General features: G+C 38.0%; 2 protein-coding genes across 3 annotated transcripts in view; both read left to right on the top strand.

Annotated features, from left to right (window-relative positions):
- The window catches only part of LOC113673222 (uncharacterized), a 32679-nt gene extending 9831 nt beyond the window's left edge, over positions 1 to 22848 (top strand). For both annotated transcript variants that reach the window (XM_089187525.1, XM_089187524.1), the window contains exons 11-45: positions 629 to 700; positions 1339 to 1508; positions 1890 to 1971; positions 2501 to 2582; positions 3024 to 3072; positions 3751 to 3838; positions 4401 to 4469; positions 4739 to 4840; positions 5102 to 5182; positions 5592 to 5645; positions 6065 to 6212; positions 6430 to 6714; positions 7111 to 7242; positions 8599 to 8771; positions 9491 to 9628; positions 9718 to 9784; positions 10215 to 10314; positions 11033 to 11140; positions 11404 to 11479; positions 11711 to 11803; positions 11981 to 12047; positions 12152 to 12334; positions 12623 to 12940; positions 13275 to 13478; positions 13777 to 13935; positions 14668 to 14888; positions 15313 to 15644; positions 16029 to 16223; positions 16573 to 16728; positions 17382 to 17680; positions 17885 to 18049; positions 18495 to 18686; positions 19209 to 19281; positions 19809 to 19951; positions 22731 to 22848. In XM_089187525.1, the coding sequence (XP_089043651.1) occupies positions 629 to 700; positions 1339 to 1508; positions 1890 to 1971; positions 2501 to 2582; positions 3024 to 3072; positions 3751 to 3838; positions 4401 to 4469; positions 4739 to 4840; positions 5102 to 5182; positions 5592 to 5645; positions 6065 to 6212; positions 6430 to 6714; positions 7111 to 7242; positions 8599 to 8771; positions 9491 to 9628; positions 9718 to 9784; positions 10215 to 10314; positions 11033 to 11140; positions 11404 to 11479; positions 11711 to 11803; positions 11981 to 12047; positions 12152 to 12334; positions 12623 to 12940; positions 13275 to 13478; positions 13777 to 13935; positions 14668 to 14888; positions 15313 to 15644; positions 16029 to 16223; positions 16573 to 16728; positions 17382 to 17680; positions 17885 to 18049; positions 18495 to 18686; positions 19209 to 19281; positions 19809 to 19951; positions 22731 to 22747 (4893 nt within the window). In that variant the 3' untranslated portion in view covers positions 22748 to 22848. The remainder of the gene's footprint in view (positions 1 to 628; positions 701 to 1338; positions 1509 to 1889; positions 1972 to 2500; positions 2583 to 3023; positions 3073 to 3750; positions 3839 to 4400; positions 4470 to 4738; positions 4841 to 5101; positions 5183 to 5591; positions 5646 to 6064; positions 6213 to 6429; positions 6715 to 7110; positions 7243 to 8598; positions 8772 to 9490; positions 9629 to 9717; positions 9785 to 10214; positions 10315 to 11032; positions 11141 to 11403; positions 11480 to 11710; positions 11804 to 11980; positions 12048 to 12151; positions 12335 to 12622; positions 12941 to 13274; positions 13479 to 13776; positions 13936 to 14667; positions 14889 to 15312; positions 15645 to 16028; positions 16224 to 16572; positions 16729 to 17381; positions 17681 to 17884; positions 18050 to 18494; positions 18687 to 19208; positions 19282 to 19808; positions 19952 to 22730) is intronic.
- LOC149037257 (uncharacterized) lies at positions 20041 to 21631 on the top strand. Its single transcript, XM_089188334.1, has 4 exons — positions 20041 to 20052; positions 20236 to 20500; positions 20975 to 21065; positions 21326 to 21631. Exons 1-4 carry the CDS (start codon positions 20041 to 20043, stop codon positions 21345 to 21347), a joined length of 390 nt encoding a protein of 129 aa, XP_089044460.1. The 3' UTR covers positions 21348 to 21631.
- Positions 22849 to 23067: the final 219 nt, after the last annotated feature.

Below are 23067 nucleotides of genomic sequence, written 5' to 3'. Positions count from 1 at the left end.
TTGCTGTACATTATCTTTGTTCGCTTATATAGTAAGCTGAATTGTACCCGCATTTTGATTGGTTCTTCGTCGTGGTCTATTGGGGGACAAAAATAGATGACGTCACCATTTAGATTCACAAGGAAGATAAACTGTAATGTTCAAAGTACTACTTGATGATAATGATTAGGGAGACTCGAAAGTATATTTCTGTCGCAGTCTTTGCTTAGAAAGTAAAGCTGTCCTCCATACGAAAAACGCTTGAATCCAAATCCCAGAGTCTAAGATCTGAATAATGGGTCGTGAGAAATACAAATACAAACTGATAAAAAGCCTTTGTTTGTTTAGATTAGTCTGATGCGGTTTCGTTTAGCAATACCTCGCCAATGATTGGTTTTCATGAAACAGTAGGAAAGGAATGTTGTATTCAGGCGAGAAGATCTTTATAAGCTAATATCTCACTGTAATCATTAGCGTTAGAGGGCTAACTATACGCCAGGATTTATGATTTTAAATTTTTTCACATTTTGATGACTTGTAAATGAGGTACACTAATTAAATAGTAGCGATTCAAGTTTCTTGCGATTTACTAGAATATCACTACTGATTTGAATTTCCTAAGATTGATTATGTCATCTTATTTCAACAGTACAACAATCATAACAATGATACCAAAGCTATCACAGACCGAGTTATTACTTTAGTAAATGCTGTTGATGCGGTAAGAAATCTAAAAACGTTTTTTGATTACTTTTATTTTGTCCCATTTATTTTTCGTTAAAAGTAAACACAAGAGTTATAGATATCAAAAAGAACTTCGATTTAAATCGATTCTAAACTCCGAAAATATATATTGCGTTAAAATATTTCATTACAATATTTCTCTATTATTTTAGTTTTAAAAATCCAACTCAAAAAGGTTGCCTCTATCTCGTCCATGAATAGTGAAGCACTTTTAAAAAGAGAAATGTTTAGATTTCTTAAAAGTATTTCATCTATTAAGGTGACATCAAACATTTCGCAGCCTTTTTGAAATCGATTGGCGGAAGCATACTTGTATTAAACAAATGTTCCAGGGCTTGATGTAGCATCCTCTCTCAGCTGCATCTCTCCAATGTAAATATTTCCATGAGAATTGCATCATTTCAGATGCACAGATTCGATTCAGATTTAGAAAAAAAGGTGGCTCTGAATCTACTTGATTAAAATTTTGGATTTTTAAACTTTTTTTCTTTAAAAATGAATGATTTTAAGCCACTATACATTTCATGTTAAAGCTTTAGGGCTTCTGAGCTTGCTTGAATTGTTTAAATTGTCATAAGCAACCCTAAATTATTGTACTTATTGTCCGTTTTACAGATTTATCAGCGAATAAATATCAGGATAGTCTTAAAAGCGTTGGAAATCTGGACGAATGGTGATCCTTATAAGCGAGGGAATGACCGAGACCCAGAGTTAGTTAATTTCAGGAATTATCGCAACGAGAAATTGGTGAAAAAAATTCCTCACGACAATGCACAATTACTAAGGTAAATAATACCTCCTCGTCAAAGCAGTATTTAGCAAATTTGTATCGAAGACTAAATTTTCGAAAATCCCCGCGAAAAGAGTCAATATATTTTCAGGATATCATCAGAAATACTGCAGTTTTTGGTATTTTATTTTGTTCTCAACAGATGGAAGGAAATAGGGCTTGAACTATCCAAAATTTACCTCTCGTGTACTTAGATAAGTCAAGAAATAGAATCTTAGCATCAAAGCGGAGATGGTTTTAACAATTTTCTCACTTCGATAAAAAAACTAGCATCCCAACAAGGCGTAAACCTCAAAAAGAAAAGATAAGCTTGGAAAAAAAGAGTGAAAAAGGATGATGATCTAAACCTCGAAATTTGTTTTTTTTTTCCCTCCAGTAATAGAGGTTGGAAGGGAGGAACTGTTGGTTATGCATGGGTCAACTCAATGTGTGGAGGAAATTCAAATGGAATAAATTACGTAAGTTATGTAGCCAAGTAATTGATAAATAACGCAGCAGCCAATTGTCTGCGCATGCGCGAACGTTGTAACAATAAATTTGCGTGCTTTCAGTAGTTTTCAACAGCCTCAGAAGCCAGTGAATCAAGGTGTTTTAAAAACGTACAACTTTTCCGATGAAGCTAAAAGAAATGGCATATTAACAGGAAACTCGCAATCAAGTAGCTTTTGAGTTTCGCTATTCAGATTCTTATGAACGTTTAAATCGACCTCTCGCGCATACCCGACGTTTGAATGCTGTCATCTGACAAACTAAGGTTGCTTCTGCAAGTAAATAAAATGTTTCTGAAGTTTGTTCGCGAAATCAAGGAAGGTCTCCCCACTAAACGACGTTGGTTCGCGCGCGAACACGTTGTTCCATAATTATAAATACCTCTTGGTCGTACAGGAATTTAAAGCTCAACAGACATGAGATTTAAGGCTGATCAGGAGAGGAAACAATAAGAGCTTACTGATTATACCAAGCATTGTCTTTTTGTTTGTTTTGCAGTGGTCTTATAGCAGTATCATTGGTCCTTATGTGACTGTTGCCCATGAAATGGGTCATAACTTTGGATTCGCTCATGACACAGGTGAAGATAAAGTACAAAGTACAAATTTAAGATATTAACGATCACCTCAATACTTTGGGAAACCCAGTTTGATCATGAGTAGCCGATTAAGATGTAAGTAGTGAAGTTGAAAATGAAATCCATGGGTCTTAAAATGACTATCAACTAAGATGTATGGAAATGACATTTTAATCAAAAAGCGTATTTTTCCCCACGCCATGACTCATTCTAATGTGGTATCATTTGTTAAGGGCACATCATGTGATGTTCCCTTGCATTTGTTCGATGAGATAAGTCTTAGGTATTGTTGTGGTTTTCTTGTAAACATTCACAAGATATTCCCGCAGAGATATTTTGTTCGAACTTGTTCATCCTCCACATTTCGTTGTTATCTTCATATTTTTGACTATTGATTTTTCTCTCCTTTATTTTGTATGCTTGCAATATTTCGTCTCGATTTAGGGACCTGCAAGTGCTTAACTCCGCGAGGCTGTATCATGGGAGGTCACAAGTATGTCACCTTACACGAAGATACAATTACATTTCTAGAATGATAATAAAGCAAAGGATGTCTCATAAATTTTCACGATAATCTTGTTATTTTGACTATATCATTTATTCAAATTAAGGTTGTCAGAGAACTCTTTCAAAAACTGGGTTTTAAGTTTGTAGTATCGGTCAAATGAAACATTAACAAGAACAGATAAAGATAAAGCAACTGGGGCCGCCCTCGTGTTTACGTAGTCTCATGTAAACACTAGGAAGGGGGGGGGGGTATTTGAAAAAGCTATGGAAACGCAAGACACAGTCTAGGCTTTCGGGAACTATCTCTTCTCCTCCCCATCCTCCTCAATGTTAATATGAAGCTGTATAAAAAAGCGAAGAGTGGCTTTACTTCTCAACTATCATTGGTGTTTTTGTATATTTGTAATACGCACACATGTACATCGCAACCATGTTTACACACCCTTATCTGAATATACCTATTGACCAACGAGGGCGCACACGAGCTTGATTGATTTATTAAGCATAATTAAAGACACATTAGAGCTCAAACGACGACCTATTAGTCTTAAAATTACAGTTTTCAGCCCTTGGAATATTTGGTCATTAGTAGAAAGGAAATTTATATGTTTTTAATATTCTTATCTCTGCACTTAATCCGATGACCCGACAAATTTTCTCGCAGGACCAGACTTCCAGGATTTTCAAATTGCAGTTTAACGTCGCTGCAAAGGGTTAACGATGCTTGCTTGTACAACGTGCCAACTTACAAGGTAACTGCTATAAATCGTTACACACGCAAATCAAAGAGATTTGCGCGCATTAGGATCACGCACACTGTCACTAGCTTTTCTCTTCCATTATGGAAAGATTAGCTGAAAATAATTTTTCTAGGTTCAGTATCAACCAGAAAGGCAATCCTGATGACTCGAGACGCAAATATCCCCACACCAGTTCGCCTTGGATATATTTAAGATTGCCGATACTGTTTGCACCACCTAACAACAAAAGCTCGCAAAGGTTTATGGGAGCGTCACAAACAAGGCTACTTGGAAACGCCAGAGGGGCAACAAAGTGCCTTCAAATGACTGTAACAGTTTCTATCCCAAATATCAAGCATTTAATGATTTCTTGTTCTTGTACTTGCACTTTTGAGCCTCTATGAAGATTTGCGATTCAATACGAACAACACCGGATGTAAAATTCAAGTCTCCTACAAAGTGTCGGAGTAATTACATTGAAAACAGTCAACCGTCAGTGATACTGCCCCATGAAGACCCTCCAGTAACGATAAGAGTTTAAATTTGTTACACGTCGCGATTGTTTCAATTTTAGGCTGTCAACGGTTACTGTGGAAACGGCATACGCGAAGAAGGAGAGGAGTGTGACTGCGGTACTCCAGCGGTTCGTAAATCAACATTTGAAGCATAACGTGCTTTTAAATTGCATAACTATACATAGCAACTTAATGGTGTTCGGCCATCGAAGTAGCTGAGGAAGAAGGTACCATTCCCTTCTTCAAAATTTACATTTAAATATACTAGTTTTTTGTCTTAAGAAAACTCTTTAACCATTTTTTCCAGCGTCACGGGGTTGCCGGGGGGATTTAATTGCAGTAACGTACGTTTTATTGTTTAAATGACTTCTAAGAACTTTTGTTTTAATGTTCTCAGATGTGTGAGGCCCGTGATCCTTGCTGTGAACCCCACAATTGTGTTCTCAAAGAGGAGTCACAGTGCAGTGACCTACATCATTCTTGCTGCAAAAACTGCCTGGTAACAAGCTGATCAGTATTTAATTATATCTTGAAGGAGGCAGCTAAATCTTCGTCCAAAAAAAATAAGTTGAATTATAAACTAGATTCAATTTGAAAGGATTCGGATTCAACTGATTAAAGAAACGTAAAAAAAAATATGTCAAATCCAATAAGAAAGATAATTATTTTGATTGACAAAAATATTTAAATATATATTTTATCTAGAGATACAAAAGAGAACAGAATAAATAATAATGTATAGTGTTTTACTCTTCTTTAGTTTAAGAAACAAGGAAAATTATGTCGCGCAGTCCAATCAGATTGTGACGTTCCAGAGTACTGCACTGGTGATTCAAGAGACGTAAGCACATTTAAAGATATGTTGTCGTAAACCTCTTTCATCAGTCTTTGTCGGGGCTATCAGGCAACACTGTAGTTGTCCGTTCGATCACTAGAGACAGCTATCCTTCACAAAAACAGGCGCTGTAATCGAAACAAAACTCTTGTATATTGCCTTTAGTTAAGTTTCGTTAATTCCTGCGATACCACCAGCTTTAAACATTTTTAAGCATGTAAACTAATGTCTCAGTAACACATGTAAAAGAACTCAAAGTGTAGGAGTTTTTTTTTTGGATGAGAGCACGTGGAATTTAGGTTCTGTCCTACTAGAAACCCTATTATTATTATTATTATTATTATTATTATTATTATCTCATTATCATTAGCATTATCTATTTGTTTAACCTGCTGTTTGCCTTCTAAACTGTTAGTGTCCAGAGGATTCTTACATCATCGATGGATATCCTTGCGACCAGACTAAAACAGTACGTTCAACAAACAGTGAAAGAGGAATATTATTTAGACTTTGTCATAGGCCTCTTCATTTCACCAATTTTCCAGAGCTGCCAATAGAAAGGAGCTCAGTATTCGCTACAAAATCTAGAGAGATTAGTAAATTTCACAATCATAGTCCGTGGTCTTCCTTCCCATTTCATGGTTTCTTCTTGCGTTTGTGGGTTCCTTTTTCAGAGGCTTTTCACAAGGAATGCTTGATTGAGAAAAACCAGTGGTGCGTAACATTAAAAAAAATTATCTGACTTACAACAATTGTAACGTATTTACATGTGTCCATGTGGTTGACGGCTAGAAGTCCATATGTCGGTTCATGGTTCATTTTTGTGTTATTTTTAGTGCGTTATCTCTTTCTTTTACAAAGTAACCTTCATTGTTGTTATCATCGAAGGTAATTCAGGGAAACACCAACTTCTACAGTATTAAGACAAGAGACTTGAACCCAAAAGTCACTGCTCGATATCTTCGTATCAATCCTCAGTACTGGGAAGGCTGGCCTTGTCTGAGAACTGATTTCATGGGATGTTCTAAAGATGAAGGTAAGAAAACGCTACAGGCTGATATAAATTTATATATAGCAGACAGTCAAGACAATTACAACGAAAGTAAAGCTTCCCGTAGCTCAGAGCGTTCTAAGAGAAAGAGGAAGGAAATAAAAAATTCAAAGCTTGTTAATCAAATAAAATCTTTCTCTCGATGTCAGTGTTTCATTGTAATTTTGTTTTGTTTTTCTGATTTTCTGCTTTTTTTTTTTAGCAAGTCCAACAGAGCCGACACCACTGAGGTCTTATTACTTAAACCTTTGCCTCACCCCGAGAAGCAAGAATTGCACACCAGATGACAACGATCTCTTAGAACATGCATCAGGTGATCTTTGCTTAGAAAGTCATTTTCAATTTACCCTTGGAGCAGACGGGGTGTTGCGCCACACTTGCAGTGGGAAAATGGTTTGTCCTGAAAATGGCGGTACACGTAATGGTGTGAGGATTGTTGTCAGTAGTGCCTGTACACTTGAAGACTCCAAATTTGAAAGAACTTCAGGTAAGAAATAAAGAGGGTCGGCATGTTTTTCATACAAAAAACGAGTAGCGATTTCCCAAAAAGGTTCGTGTAAAATTTGATAGACTTAAGCGAGTCTCCAGAAAAGAAATATCACAATCTGTCTATTTCAATCGCCCCATATTGCAAGAAGGTGTGTCGTTCAACGCAAAGTTTTAGAAAATTACCAAAACTTAGTTATAAATCCCAATTAGGAGTGTATGCAATCGAATGATAAGCTTCTTATTTTACAAGTTAAGAGAGTCTTTTCTATATTTTTCAGTTTCTTAGTCTCGTTCGTCCCCTCTTAGGTGTCACTTTATATATAAGGAAAATTATTTTGTCTGCGTTCCTTATCTACTAGTAGGTAAGGAATTCTATTCATTTTCTATTCAAAAGGGCGATCTCTTAAGCACGTTAAGTCTGGAAAATGCCTGCACACTACTGGTGGGTGGCCTGGAGCGGGTAGATACATGGTGTTATATTTTGGATGCGACGAGGGAAGGCTCGAACTGTGGTTTGGAAAACAAGGTACATATTTTTTAAGTCAAACATGGTATGTTAAGGTTGTCTTGTGGGAGAAATGTTCCACTGGGGGCTACAACGCTAGAGCCCAGAAAGAGGAGGCCTCGTGCGAACAGTGATCATTTGGAGTGAGTGGGCAAGACTTTACCTTCCTCAGTGTCACTGTTTCTACCCCCTCTCCCTCCCGGAGTACAAGTGAGTAGACTGACATCAGGTCCAAAAGCAACTTTTGTAATTACTCCTTGCTTCAGAAAGCATGGAAAATTTCATAGGAAGTTTTCGTTGACGAGCACTAGTACCTGTATCGTATATACTAGAGTGCTCCCATAATGCCTCACGATACGACTTATCGTCTTCTACTCGAATCCATGCCGCACTGAATGCTGTTTTGTTAGTTTTTGTTGCCGTCTACTTTGCCTCTGAACAAAAACATCAACTTTTTCCATTTATAAAGCGAGCTATTTGCTCTTGACGAGTGTATTTCTTTGTTACATGCCTAGCGTAAATTATGAAGTTAATTGAATTATTATCAATTATATAATAAGCTCAGTTATGCACGCATTCTGATTGGTTCTCACTTGTGATCTATTGGAAGACAGACATATAGATGACGTCATCATTAAAACTTTTTTTTAATTCTTTATTATATAAAACAAATAGATTCCAAGTTGCCGTGCGTCTGATCAGTAATAGATCACAGAGGACGTCAAAATGTGGTAAGAACATCAGTGACACACTCGGCTGCACCTCGCGTGCCCCTCTTTTTGTTCTTACCACATTTTGACATCATCTGTGATCTATTACTGAACAGACGCACGGCAACTTGGAATCTATTTCTTAATTATATAATTATCTCAGTTTTTCACGCATTCTGATTGGTTCTCACTTATGATCTATTGGAGGACAAACGTATAGATGACGTCATCATCAGAACTTATTTCTTTATTATATAAAACATCAGTGACACACTCGGCTGCACCACGTGTGCCACTTTTTTTGTTCTTACCACATTTTGACGTCATCTGTGATCTATTAACAGACGCACGGCAACTTGGAATCTATTTGTTAATTAATATTTCATTATACGAATCACTTAATACAAACGTATGTTTGAATGAATGCCTTTGCTAAAGACTAGTGGAACCCAGAGACATGATAAATATCGCGCTAACCTCGTTTTCTCGGTCCCTAATGTAAGTAATAAATTCTCATTTTTTTCTCTCGGATTTATGGCCTGCTCGCTTCATAGTCAGGTCATAAATTCAAGTTCATAATTTACAGTGCGGTCCTCGAACTAAGAGGTATGTACACGATTAATGTATATGTATTTATTCCATATCGTAACATGTTTTATCGTTCTAGATTGTGTAGAGCCACTCGGAATGCAGAACGGAGAGATCAAAGACAGCCAGATCACTGCTTCCTCCGCCGGAAAGAATGTACCTGCTTATAATGCAAGGCTCAATTTGGGGGGAAAAAGTTGGTGTGCTGCAGAGAAGAGTAAAAGCGAGTATTTACAAGTTGATCTTGGAGAGGTATACATATTTGTTGTAATAAACGAAGTTGTTGTGTTTTCCACTTAAAACACATAATAATAATGGTGGCCATTTATACAATACTACTGGATCTGAAACTGTTGCCTTAGTTTTTTTGAAATTAGGTTCATTTTCTTTAGCTGAGGTTGAAGGGTATAAATGTTAATATCTGCTTTGGAATTCATAAATTCGTTTTTCCGCTCTCAGGAATTGTTGGTCAAAACGTACAGTCTCACCACTGGCTACATTGGGACACTGATCCAGTCAATCTAAAAAAAAAATGGTTTTTGGTGTAATGCCAAGCATTATTGGCGATGAGATATAGCCAATATATCATTCTAACCAGCGTGCTGCTAATTTCTCTAAGCATCAGAAATACGATAGTGCTACTCTTTTACGACTTATAAATGTTGCCCAACATTAATGACATCTGGTCGGTAACAAATTTTAGTTTCAGCACAACTTACTTTCCCGGCTTCATTGGGAAACTGACCGGGTTCAACAACAAGCATTATGTATGATAAAATGCAGTCAATCTTATATTCTGGTTTGCTAGCTGTAAAAATTTTCCCAAGCGTACCAGCCACTTTAATACGCAGCAGTGTTAACCTTCAACGATTTCAACTTCTCTTTCTTAACAAAAATTTCGCCCAAAATTAGAGACATGATTATGGCTGCACTTATGTACATTATTTTTGGGTATTCTCACAATTTTTTAGATCAAAACTGTCAGCAAAGTCCTCATACAGGGAAAAGGGACCTGGAGGCACTGGGTGACTGGCTTCTTCTTACACTACAGTGATGATAGTCAGCGGTGGGCAAGTTATTCTGAGAGTGGGGACAAACAGCACTCTAATGTATGTCATATGTTCATTAGGAAATCATTGTTATTTGTCATCTTTTTCTTTGAAAAAGATAAAAAATGTCTATTTCTTTCTTATCTCAGTCCCACTGTTATCTTGGCAAGTGCAGCGAAATTCTTGAAACTCAGTGCAAGGACTTATGGGGAGCTAGTAAGTACCTGTGACTATGTTGAGGTACACTTATCAGCTTTATCGATTGCAATGTAGTAAATAAAAAAGTAATCCTCATTCCATCTAATGGCTACAATAGTTTATGAATATGACGAAATTCTCCAGGTCCTTCAATGCGCAAATGGTCATCATCTGGTACAATAGCAGATACAAGTTCTATCGAATATTACGTCTTTAGTCAGTCAAAAGCTACGGGAGAAAAAAGACTTTAGCCCTGAGTGCTCAACAGGGGACTTATATTAACCAACCCATTCACTAGGTCACACTTCATCGATGCTTTTATAATTTGTAGAAATATAGATTAACCGTGGTATTGCAGCCTGTAACCCTCCGTTTTGTGTCTTGGATACTTAGAGCTTCTCCGTTATATATCATTTCCTTTTTGTATCATTACTTTCTTTACCTTCAGCCGCCCAAAGCGCTGATCAAGGATGCTACGAAAAACTGAACACTGAGGCCGCTGGATACGGTACATGTGATCCAGCAACCAATTCATCATGCGCTGCAAGGTACACCGTGCAATTTATAGTTAGGCATTTGCGAGAGGAGCACCAAAAAAAATTACGGAGGAGAAAGTCCTGGTAACTTTTAAATCAAGCTCCGCACATCCCCTGGAAAAAGTAAACAATTATCCAAATCTTCTTTACGGGAAAGTCTCACCGCAGCACTATATTTTAAATAGAGGATAGTACATGGGCGTGCGTAGATGTGGTGTTTTCTTTGGGTGTTTAACTCGATATCTTACGAGTGAGCGCAGTGAACGATTGGGATATTGAGTTGAACACGAGAAGAAGAATTACATATCTATAAGCAAACAATGTATTATCCTATTATATGAACATAATTGGCCTTTATTGACAAGGAAAATCAACTTTATGAATTAACGAAAACAAAAATAAGGTCAACAATCCATGAAAAGAATTCCTAAGGCGTGCGAACGACAAGGCTCAAGATGAAAAATGCTTTTAATCAGTACAAAAACAAACAATGTGCATAACTTTTAATTAACAAAATTCTCGGTTACCGTCTTTTTCCTAACCAATAGGAGAAATCTACTTAATTTCACGGCCAAAATCGGCCTGTGCAAAATCTTCCAGCTGCAAATTTTCCTCCTCAGCTAGGTAAAATGTCAGAGAGTCTCAAGTAAACGCAGAATATTAAACTTAACCATCAATGTTCAGACACAACTGGCTACATTGAAATTTTTGATTAATGAATTTCTTTCAGTGACGTCTTATGCGGCCAACTACAGTGTGAGGACAGCAAAACCAAACCAGTTGTTGACTATGGAAGGTCATATACCAAAATACGTTTGGATGACGGGAATAAATGCAGGTCTTTATTGTTTTCTGTGTTTCTCTTATTCCCTCCTCCTTTTTGTTTCCACAATAGCTCTAAGCTTTATAAAACAGTGAAGTATAATGATTTTTCTGGTTTGAGTCTTACCAGACTTCAAGAAGCTTTTAATTGTCTTCCGCTCAATTAACTCGCCCAAATCCTAAGTAAAATAAATTGCAAAAATCGAAAACTTGCTTGCAGCAATTTTGTTGTAACTGTGTACGAATGTAAGTAGCCAAACGTAGTTTTACTTCATCTAGTGCTGCAGTCTTGAAGTTAGATGACGAAATCGGTCAAGGAATGGTTAGGGAAGGAACAAAATGTGGAATCAATAAGGTACAGTACAATCGTTAATTAAGAACTATATGTGACAATTTTTTCTACTGGTGAAATACCCCTCTTGATTCCCAAGTTCTTCAGTGACGAGATGCTAATCTCTGAAATTATTTTTTGGTCAACCTCCCCATGTTAGTATGTGTGTTAATCGATATAGATACAATTTCTGTGCATTTTCGTTATAACCTTGTCAATAACGGGTTGGTTCATCAAATTTCACATGTATTCAAGATGTGCATCGATTACAAGTGCCAGTCATTTGATGATCTCGGTATCAGTGTCAGCTGTCCGTCGGTCAACAACGAGGAGTGCGCAGGAAGAGGGGTTAGTAATTAATATACGAGAGTTTATAATAAATGTGACAATTCACAATATTATAGTATTTAGAAGCTTTGTTAGGAAAATATTCGTCGAAAGAATTTAAGTCTTAGGTGGCAAACAGAAGGAGGTTAATTCGCATGGAGCAATCCCCTTTTCTCATTCGAATGTGATTTTTTTCAGATCTGTACTAACAAAAAGGAATGCCATTGTGAGGGAGGATTTGATCACAGAGACAGTTGTAACTCAGGTGAGAGCGAAATGTTCCTCTTGATTCTCTGGCTATATCTGGTTACAATACCTTGATTATTATGATTGTTGCGACTCATACTCACTGAAGAACTGTTTGTGCAGAACTTATACCTCGTGATGGAGCCTGGGGTGACTGGTCCTCATGGACTGAGTGTGATAAGGGCTGTGATGGTGGAAAGAGAAGAAGACATCGTTTCTGCAACAATCCCTTTCCCCTACATGGAGGAGCTGACTGCCCAGGAGAACGACACGAAAAGGAGGGCTGCAACACAGAGAGTTGTCCTGGTGAGGGCAAAATGTTTAGTTTACTTTCCTCTTGAACCTCAAAAAACTTAATAATTTGAAGCTTTGCGCTCTGTAAATCAATACCCCTTCAGCATGAAATAAACCATTTGAGTGGAAAATGGCCAAAAGTACCACACAGCAAGTACCATCTGATCCACAGTGTTTTAAATGACGGAACTGGCCTCACTTTCCCTAGCTTATGGTACGTCGTAGCAATCATTCACATACATAAACTAAATGTTGTACTATGACGTCAATACCACTGTTTTTATTTTTATCTTTTTTCAGTGGTAATTTCATGCCATCACTTACAGAAAGTTGGGAAAGAACAGAATCATGACTATCCTGATGGTGTCTACAAGATTTACCCCACAGGCCCTCAGCCAATCATGGCATACTGTGATATGTCACGTGATGGTGGGGGATGGACACTATTGGTCACTAGTCACACCAACGGCTGGACTGCAGAAAATGTGAGGTTAAAAAACTCGAACTCTCCAAAGCTAACTAATGATTATTCCATCCTGCAGTATGCAGACAGTATTAAGGATAACATCAACGTGGCTGGATCCGAGTTTGAGTATCGACTAGAGGCGCAAAGTCCAGGTACTTTAAAGATGGCTGTTTATATTCGAGTACTGAAGGCAGCTCTTAAGTTTGTATCGTCCTTTGATATGGTCACTAATAACACTTTCCAAAAATATTATTTATCACATGCAATTAAACTTATGGGATTTTAAAATGACTTTTCAAAATTTTGAATGATTAAAAGTGGGGTATTCCAACGAGCCGAACGCTAGCCTCGAGACAGTCGGGTTAATGAAACATCTTCAAAATAGATGAAATCAGACAAAAGTTACCAACAGCGACTAGAACTTGGCATAGTGAAAACAGACTCTTATGTTTCAGGGACTTAATTGTTTGAAGTGATATTTTGTAGACCGTTGGGGAGGTGTATGGAAGGCTCCAAGAGGTTACACTTTCACAGCTGAGGACAACAAACAAACAAGAGTTGAGCTTCTCAAGAAATTTGACAATTGGAAATATGCAAACAGCGGTATTGAACAAAGAATGCCATGGATTTCTGGAGCAAGGTTAACAACCTCAGAAGATGCTTTTTACAAATGGGAAGGAACAATAACAGGTACAAGTCACGAAACCGACTCTTATAGTAAATATTTTTTTCATCTTTAGAGTCTTTTGCGCACATGCCAAGACCTCCAAGCATCACTTTTTTTAGATTTAGTGAAGCAATTTCTGAGTTTATCGAGGTGAGGTTTTTGCTAAAGTTTATCGAACTATGTTAAAGGGGCGAATTGACAAGTGCAAAAAAAAAAAAGAAAAAGAGACCATCGCAAAAAGTGACCCAAAAATCTTTTAAATCTTTCACCAATTGAAAATGAATAGGGTATAATTGCCAGTGTATACGTGTCATGTTTCAGGTGATGATAAAGGTTATCATCCCGCTCCTTGGATCAAAGGTCACCTAATGGAGCATCAGCCATCATATATCTGGTACTGGATGAGAGAAGGACCTTACAAAGTTCCTAGTTCTTGCAAAGAAGTATACTTCAGGGGGCTTTTGTCAAAGTCAGTGTCAGGTTGGTCAATTTGCTTGCCCTGGAATTGGCGAACATTTAAAGTAACTCCAAAACCCTTAAAGAGCTCTTAGCCTTTACAATTTTTTTCGCATATTTTTTAAAGGAAGTTGCGGTTTCAAACAAGATTTATGACTTCTGTAAAAAAGACAACATCTGAAAAGTGACGAGATTCATTCACCACTTTTATGTTGCTTTCTCTTACAAAGTTACAATTTTTGTTTTAGAATTTCGTGTTTTGCGTCGCTGGGATGACCTAGTCCTGATGGCCTTAGTCCTGATACTCCCTTATCTCCTAGCCTAAATCACCAACTGGTTTAAAGTATGGTCATTCTTTGGAAAACTATATTTAGGTTCAAGCGGCTCATTAAAGTCACTGCCAGTGGAACTCACTGTACAAGTATCAATTATTACTGGTCTAGACAATTTCGTTACCTCTATGCTTGGGGCTTCGAGTTGCCCAAGTGAATACCTTTTTGAAAAGCCTAACAAATTAAAAATGAAATGTCAGCCGCCGGTAACCTGCTACAATTTTTTCCTTTTCTGATACCGAGCTGAATTGAGAGGTGCTGGAGTAGTTCATAACTGGGTGGCAACAGTAATCCAGGATGCTTTGGTCTTGCTCTACTTCGCTGAGTGGTTGGTTCACAAAACTCGCTTTACTTTCTCTACTAATCTAAAGCTCTTCCTCGATCTATTTTGTCTTTGACTGATATTTTGTTTTTAATTTTCCAGATGGCGTATTCTCAATCAAACCTCCTGGACAGCATGAAGTCAAAACGCTCTGTGATTTCACAAGCGAAGGAGGACCCTGGACACTACTTGTGACAAGTAAGAACCACCGGGGGTGGGACGAAGACAACATCAAAGAAAGAAACTCAGACAAACCTTCCTTACAAGACGACTATTCCATACTGGGGCTTGCAGACGCCATAAAGGACTCTGACAAAGCTCAGGTAGATCAATGAATCTATAAACATTTCGTTATTTTATTGTTTAAAAAGCCGACTGAACCCAGTGGTCACCCTAACACCGAAGAACGCAATCAAAGTGCCACTTACTGAGTAAGTCCGCTATAAATGAAAGCTAATATGTCATACTTTCCTAGTTTCAGAGCTCTCCTTTAGTTTTCGTTTGCCTTACAGGCAAACCACAAATATTTTTAGGGAACTTTTATCATTGTCTGAGACAAAATGTCACAAGAACTTTTGCTTTCGACAAAAGTTTGGCAGATCTCCAGATTAATACTGTCTTTACAGTGGACGGTTGGCTTGCTATTGTTTTCCTCGGTGAAAAACCCATAGGGGACAGTTTCACTTTGAATCATTAGCTTCAATGCTTTTTTTTGCAGTTTTCTCATCACTTATTTGCTTTAAACAGGAATTATTTCAATACAGAATTGAGGCCGATGACAAAAGCAGCTGGGGAGGGATATGGGAAGCACCACGTGACTACACATTCCTAGCTACCAGCGACGAACAAACCAACGTGAGAATTGTAAAGAAGTTTGACTCTTGGGATGAGAAGAGCAACTTAGGAAAGCGCATGCCCAGACTGGGATTATCTAGCGATCTGTTATTAACCAGTGCATCAACTGTGGATGAACCTTCAGGGTCCTTGGTGTATAACAGTAGCGCCAGCTCCGCCTCGTATCTCCAGCAAGAGAAGCCAAACCCACGTGTCGTGAGATACTGGATGAGAGAAGGAGCGAGGTAAATTCTGCATGCTATAAATGTTTGTTAAAGTTCTTCTCAGGATTTATTGGCAAATTTTTTTGGTGAGTTTTTTTTAAGACAGGCGTATGGTGTAACGGCTGTAAATGGTGGAAACTGGTAAAGGCTATTTCAGGTGTTGAGCGTTTCCCTCGTGTATTATAAATAGTGTTTCAAGCAATGTCTGTTTTGCAAGAATAGTCAGCCAACTTCATTAAGGTTATTTCATGATTAACATGCATGCTGATTGCAGTAATATTTAGGGACAAATTGTCCACACTAATGGGAACCAGTGCAACTTGGCTGTCTGCTAGAACAGTAGATCATACCGAATTTTAATTACAGAAACTGTTTGTATAACTTTTACTTTTGCACTCTTATTAGGCTGTCTTGCAATGACCACAAAATACATGGAGTGAGAGCTGGTATCAAGTACGAAGAGGATAGTTTCCAGCTGATTAAAGTCAGTGATACCCAGTATCTCCCGGTTTACTGCGATATGACAACAGCTAAAGGAGCTTTCACTCTTATTGTAACGAGTGCTCACAACAATTGGACCCGGGAACAGGTCCCTCGCAGGTAACATAACAAGGGTGAAGTTTTTTTAGGCTCACGAAAAAATACTTAATATATTTTCACCGAAAATGCACACACACACCGGTACCTTGGAAAAAAAATTGATCAATGTCTCGAGATGTATTCTATTTTTTGTTTGTTTTCTTTTTGTTTGGGTGGTTGTATTTTTTTTGCTTGATAAAACAGTTGTTGTCTTTTTGTAAAATTACATATAGATCTGTTTCATGTTTCATCGCTTCAGTAAAGAAACAAGCTTATTACATTCCATATTTTATTATCCTTGGTTCGTCCATAGTTGAAGGACAGTCCACGTCTTTTAAACAGTATGAGTCTCTTTCCTTGATATTTTCAGAAATGAACTACATCCAGGGTTGAACCGAGACTACTCAATTTTAGACTTAGCAGATGGTATTAAAGACCTCAGTAGTAATGGAACATTCCAGTACATGTTGGACGCTAATACTCGGCGTCATTGGGGAGGGATTTTTCAAGCTCCTACTTCCTACAGGTTGGATATTGACAAAGATGTTTGAAATTATCTATAATGACGCTTCACGTGAGTAATTTTCACGTGAGTAATTTTCAATACATATATTGCTCAAAAATATGTTCATGTGAAGCTTAGGAAGCGATGATACAAACTATCTGTCCTCCGGTCAGCCATTCACAGATGGCAAAGTTTCGTGGTTGTGTAAAATGGTAAATGGTTATGTAAATTTGTATCTTGAAATCATAAACAGGAAAAAATCATCTTAAATTAGTTATTTCGAGTCTTTTAATTACCAGCTTCATAGCGGCTGAAAATACGCATACAGGAGTAAAAGTGATAAGTAAGTTCAACGATTGAGAATTTTATTGGAGAAACGCCATAGAACAGAGAATGCCGTGGTTTGACGCCAAAGGAACTTATAAAAAAGCCTTGCTGACTACATCCAGTAGTCCTACCTATTACCCAGCGGGTTCTATTATTTGGGGGCGGCACAAACCGACACCCAGCAGGCGATCTCTGTATTCACATACTCGACCATTCACTCACGTGCGCGTACGCACACTAACGCTTGAACGCAGGCACGCACGCACACATTCACCTACCCACCCGCCCGCTCGCTCGCTCATTCACTCACTCGCTAACTAGTTCAATTCTTCTGTGCTTTTTTTAAGCTTCATGGCCTCGGATAATACACAAACCAAGGTCAATTTAACGAGGAAATTTGACGATTGGAAGTTTTCTTGGTGGAATTCGTTAAACAAGAGAATGCCGTGGTTTGACGCCAAAGGAACTGAGAACAAGGCTCTGCTGACCACATCCAGTAGCACGACCTATTACCCTTCGGGTTCGATTATTTGGGGGGGCCTGGACCGGTATCCGTCCGATTGGATTTCGGCTAAGGGGATGCGAAATCCAGGGGTGATCTGGTACTGGTTAAACGAGGACGACTGTGACAAGGATAGAAAACCAGGTAGCAAATTTATTAATTTAGCAGCTAGCAATTTGGGACACAAATTCTCTAAAATAATGAAAATCGTCATTTAATACTTGCGGAAAAATGTGAGCTTGATCACAGGATTTCATTCAACGTTTAACTTAGACGTTAACTAAGCTTTTAACTAATATTATTTTGAAAGTGTGCATCGTAATCTTTACCAATCTCGATGTTTCATAGTTGATGGCGGATTAACTGAGTGGGAAAAATGGAAGAGATGCGACAAGTTGTGTCAAAAGCAAAGAAGGTTCAGAACATGCACAAACCCCAGTCCGCAATGTGGAGGAAAGCGATGTGATCCTCGTATCGCTACCAAGGAGGAAAGGAAATGCATGCATTGTCCTGGTATAGTAATATGAATGAACTTTATTTCAAATGATTCTTACTCTAGCGTCAATGGGAAGTGACTTTGACACAGAAATTTGAAAAAAAAAAAGAAAAAAAAAAAAAAAAAAGAAAACGAAGAGCGGTAGAGTAAGGCATCCATGTTCGTATCACTGTGACCTAATTATTACCACTATCACTTTCATGTTGGCTGTGCACTAAAAAAAAATTAAACCAACTTATTTCTTGGGTAGAAAGAAATTCTTCCTTCCAAATACGATCAAATACCCTTAACTTCCCATGCCCCACCCCTCCCTCCCTCCCTCTTCGCCTTAAGGCCTCCTCTCACAGTCTACGTACTTTAAAACCAACCTTAAACTGTTGGAAAATAATTAGTCGATAAATTGTGGATAATTTTCATGAACTGAGATGCAGTAAAAAAACTATTATTTATAATTGATTTTAGAAAGTGGAATTCGAATGTACTATAATTACTGTGTGGCCCCAAATAAAGGAGGCTGTTCTCCTCCTGATGGCGCTTACCTCATTGCAACCAAAAAAGAAGGCACTTCCTGTAATGCGATTGATCAGATTTTCATTCTGGACGAGGACGGAGTTATCCATCACAAGTGCAGCAAGAAAGTCATCTGTCCTGAGGGTGAATATTTGCTTTCAATATTCTTTCACTGTTTTTCTCTACTTTTATTAATTAAGGTTTTGCATATTTCTATTGCCCGTCAATGCCGCTGACCCTATGATTTGATAAAAGTGACACTGAGCGATGCTATTAATTTCGTTTCTATCAATCCTCCTCCTGTTTTGTCTGACTTGGTGATTTTATACCATAACTGTCACAGACAAGAGAGCATCTATGCTATTTCAGTATTTTATAAATTCAAACTTCTTATAAACTGTTTGTCATGAGATAAAATTTGAAGGGACGGTGCGACACAAATAACAAATCACTTTGCTTGGCCTCATCGACCAATCAGGAAATAGGTATTCCGTTGAGTACGTCACCGTCTTCTTTGTCATCATCATTATTATTTTTATCATTTTCATTTCAAAGAAATGATTAGACCAATAATGAATGGTTTACTTGCAGACCAAATAATTACAAGCGAGAAAAGTTCTGTAACTGTTATTTCATTTGAGTTGGCCTATTCTTTGTTCTCTGCAGGCAATAACCCTACTTATGGCAGAAAACTTATGTTGAAGGACAAATGTGATCTGGACATTTCCAAGCACGAGAGGTGTGTTCAGTAACTTTTTTTTGGATCCATTTCATAGATTAAACTCTGCCTGGCAGACTAGGCCTTTAAACATCAGTTTTTTGTAGCCATCTCGGCCCGCCATCTTTAGTCTTTCTCGTTTTTGATAACTGTATAGATAAAATTCAAACATTTCGAGAGGTGAACAGACGCACTGATAACCTTGTCCCTCGTTAGTGTACCAAGTAAAAGTCATATCAAGTCACGAGTCATTCGGTAGCTATCAGCCTCTATTGCAGTCAATGTGTGAAATAGAGTGCATCTCTGCCTTTGAAATTCACGTCCTTATTTTCAATTTCATTCACTTTGTATTTTTCATTTTTTATTGTAAAAATAATGATTTGCCCCCATTGCTTCTCAATCTTTTTGTAACAAATGGCCAAACTCAGGTTTCCTGAGTCTCCTCGCCTTCTATGAATTATAATGCTGAATTTTCCTTATTGTTTGTATGAGCAATAAAATGATGATAATGATGAGCTATCAATATTTTGCTGTTACTTTGATTTCAGGGTGTCGCCCAATAATGCAATGAAGAATTTGAAAAACAACTTTTGCATTCATCCTAAAGGCGGTTGGCCAAAGGAAGGTGTCTACCTCGTTTACCACAAGGGATGTGGTGGCGATCGGCTGAGGTTCAACTTCTTTGATCTCGGTTAGAAGATTAATCTTATTAAAGCGGTTTTTTGTGCATTAAAATATAATTGTTGTGACATCAACTTAGGGGTGTAAGTCGGATTTTTTATGGACGGGTGGGTCACGACCTTAAAGGGCATGTAAACCCAAAAATACATGTTTTTCTTATACTATGTAAAAGGTGGCGTAGAAAACGAATTTGAAATTAGTTTTGTCCAATTCGACTTATTTTAGGAGAAAATCGGCATTATCAACTGAAATTCCATTTCCGGTAAAAACAATAGCGAGAAGTCGTGACGTAAGCGGTGGAACCAAAATATTGCGCAACACATATTTCCCAGTAGAACTGGTGTGGGAGTTCGTGTAAGTAGCGGTAGTTCGGAAGATGTTTTTTCAGAAGGTAGCGACTCGAATGCCTTAAGCTTAGTACATGACAGCGCTGGGGATAATCCAGAATCTTTAGGAGAGTCTGGGCCACGTCCGCCGCGTAGGGTTCACCGAAGCGATCCGCACGAAGACAGTACAGAACATGTCGACAGCGATGCGACCGTCTCGGAAACTCAGACTGGTATTTAATTTACTTTGTGATTTATTTGTATTTGACATGAAAATGCAATACAGCGAGGGTACAATCTAAAGGAATGCAACAGAATTTTTTTAAACTTGAGCTTCTGAGAGTATTTTATATAAAATTATCAAAGGTGCGAGTGTGGAACTTGTCAACCAATGCCGAAAACTCATGAAAGTGTTTGTTGTACGGAAATCGGGCAATTGTGGCAAAATGGCCTGAAACCCAGATAAGTTGTATCACTGAGCATCCAGGTTTTCAGTCAATTTGCCTCGATTTCTGGGTGCTGGAGACGGCCAAGTACGCTTACAGGCAGCAGTAAAGCACAGATAATCACACCAGAAACGACTAAGCTAAATATTTTCTGTTTCATCTGTTTTGTTACATTTTGAGATCGATTTACTTGAGTTGTTTCTGCCATTGATTTAATAATACAATACTAGAGCTAGTTGTTTTTCGCTTCTTTCCTGGCAGGAAATTTCGCTAAATTGCCTACAGATAGCTTGTTCGTTGGTGTTGGGGATATCTCAGCAAACACTTTAGGGTCGCTGTGCTATCTTGTGCGGTAAACAATATCCTTCATCTCAGAAGCATTTCCATCGATAAAACAAGTTGTATCATGTGCATTTCCTTGTGTGGCCTTCATAATTATCCAACCCTGTTTGTGTTTGCTTCGATTTGCATTATTGAAAAGATAGTTTTGCAAGCTGAAATCAGGATCTTTTAAGTTGTACTCAAAATGATGAATATTGTCCTACTGACCTTTGAATGTATTTTCACTGCTGTGAAAACCGTGACACAAATTCTTCTGCTGTTTCTCTGCAGGGTTTCTCAAAGGAAGCACTAAGTGGGGCTGGCATGGATTTTCTTATAGAACATAAGGGTTGATTATGGGATCCTGTATAGAATTCTTTGTATAGAACCGACAAAATTCCAGATCACGTTATAACACACTGATATCAACGAATTCTCTTTCTTTGATACGTGTTTCGACAGGCAAAGGTTCAGACATGTCAGTGTCTTTTACGGGCTCAGCGCTGGCTCCCAAACAACTGGCTTCCCCATAATCTTTCATTAAATGAGAAAAAAGATGTTTTTAGAGAACCAATAAAGCTATTGTTGTTTAATTAACGAAACGTTCTCATGTAAATCGATTTTGTACTTTCTCTGTTGACCTCTAACTTTTGAAGAGCTCAACTTCTTTCTCAGTTTGGTCAGCCACTTCCGAATCCTCGTCGTCTGCCGACTGTATGGGTCGTTTTTCGTCTTCCGAATAATTTGCTTCTGGTGAGGCCTGAATCGTCGGTACAGCACCAGGAATAAAAATGACTGCTACAAACAACAGAACGTTCGAACGGCTCGGCGAAATCGGCTATTTTCACTTGAACAAATTTCACAAATTGTCGCTTCAAATTTGCGTCATTTGGAAATATTTGCATTGTATGCCCAGTTTTGTTTGAATGAGTACAAAACTGGACGGCACAACGCTTCACTATTACGAAAAAATTGATTATATTGAAGCAAACTGTACGTAAAAAAATCATGACGAGACCAGCAAACAACGGCTGTAGAAAAGACTCCTTCGTGCCTCACGCGATTATAAAACGAGACTTTGGAGGATCCACCCGTGACGTCACAGGAAAGATGGCGCCATTCAAGATGGCGAATGTTTCGAATTTGGAAGAGCTTTTACAAAGTGAAAATGGACTTTTGAGAAAAAACGAATAGTACCTTTGGTGTACTTGATATATTTACTAAACATCTATGTGAAAAGAAAATGAACGTTTTTTGGGTTTACATGCCCTTTAAGTGAAGTCGATCAGGGGGCTCATATACGAAGGAGCGAAGCCCTGCATCAGGAGGTGAAGGAGTATGAGGGTCTCAAAGAAGTGATAAATTTGACGGCTAACGGCTGAAATTTTGGCCATTTAACCGCTGATGATTAATTTCTTTTCGTCTAGGTTAACAGAAAAGTTTTACGCGTAGCATTTTTATGACCGCCGATTTAGTTTTTTTGACTTTTCCCAGCTTATCTACGGTTTATCTTTAAAAAAAGTATCCTATAAATGAAGGGGTGGGGGATAACCTGCGTTCAACGTGGAAGAAATTAGGACACTTGAATAATGGTTTGCTGAAAAGGAATATTTGAAGTCAAGTGTTGCGACAGTTATACGTTGGATACCTGTTATTGTCGTCTAATTATTTCATTTATTTTCATGTTTGGTTTCAGATTCTTCAATCGCTTGATGCTGGGAGAAAGACAGCAAAACGCCCCCGCTTGGTGATGGGATTAGTTGATAAAAAAACATCGAAGGCGAAACAAATAAAATACTGTGTGTTAATGATCATTCAGTTTTCATTTGCGTTCTCTAATGAACTGTTTAACCTTTATATTTTCGCAGCTCTTTCTGAGTTATTTCCTTTCTGGTGTCCCTCATTTTCATTACTGTTCCCTAATGTGTTGTTCAACCGTTCAATTTTCCCAGTTCTTCCTGCGTTATTGCCGCTGTGGGGTCCCCTAGGCAACTTATGAAGTGCTCTTTAAGCACCCAAGAAATAATTTTTTA

The sequence above is a fragment of the Pocillopora damicornis genome, chromosome 11 (assembly GCF_964200805.1).
Source record: "Pocillopora damicornis chromosome 11, jaPocDami1.2, whole genome shotgun sequence".
Taxonomy (NCBI): Eukaryota; Metazoa; Cnidaria; class Anthozoa; order Scleractinia; family Pocilloporidae; genus Pocillopora; species Pocillopora damicornis.
This window is presented reverse-complemented; position numbering and strand designations above follow the sequence as displayed.

Bases quoted from the DNA above. Each gene is read 5' to 3' on its own strand.
- LOC149037257 (XM_089188334.1), top strand. The intron at 20,501-20,974 runs GTATTTAATTTA...CTTTCCTGGCAG, and splicing joins CGTCTCGGAAACTCAGACTG to GAAATTTCGCTAAATTGCCT. The intron at 21,066-21,325 runs GTAAACAATATC...GTTTCTCTGCAG, and splicing joins TCGCTGTGCTATCTTGTGCG to GGTTTCTCAAAGGAAGCACT.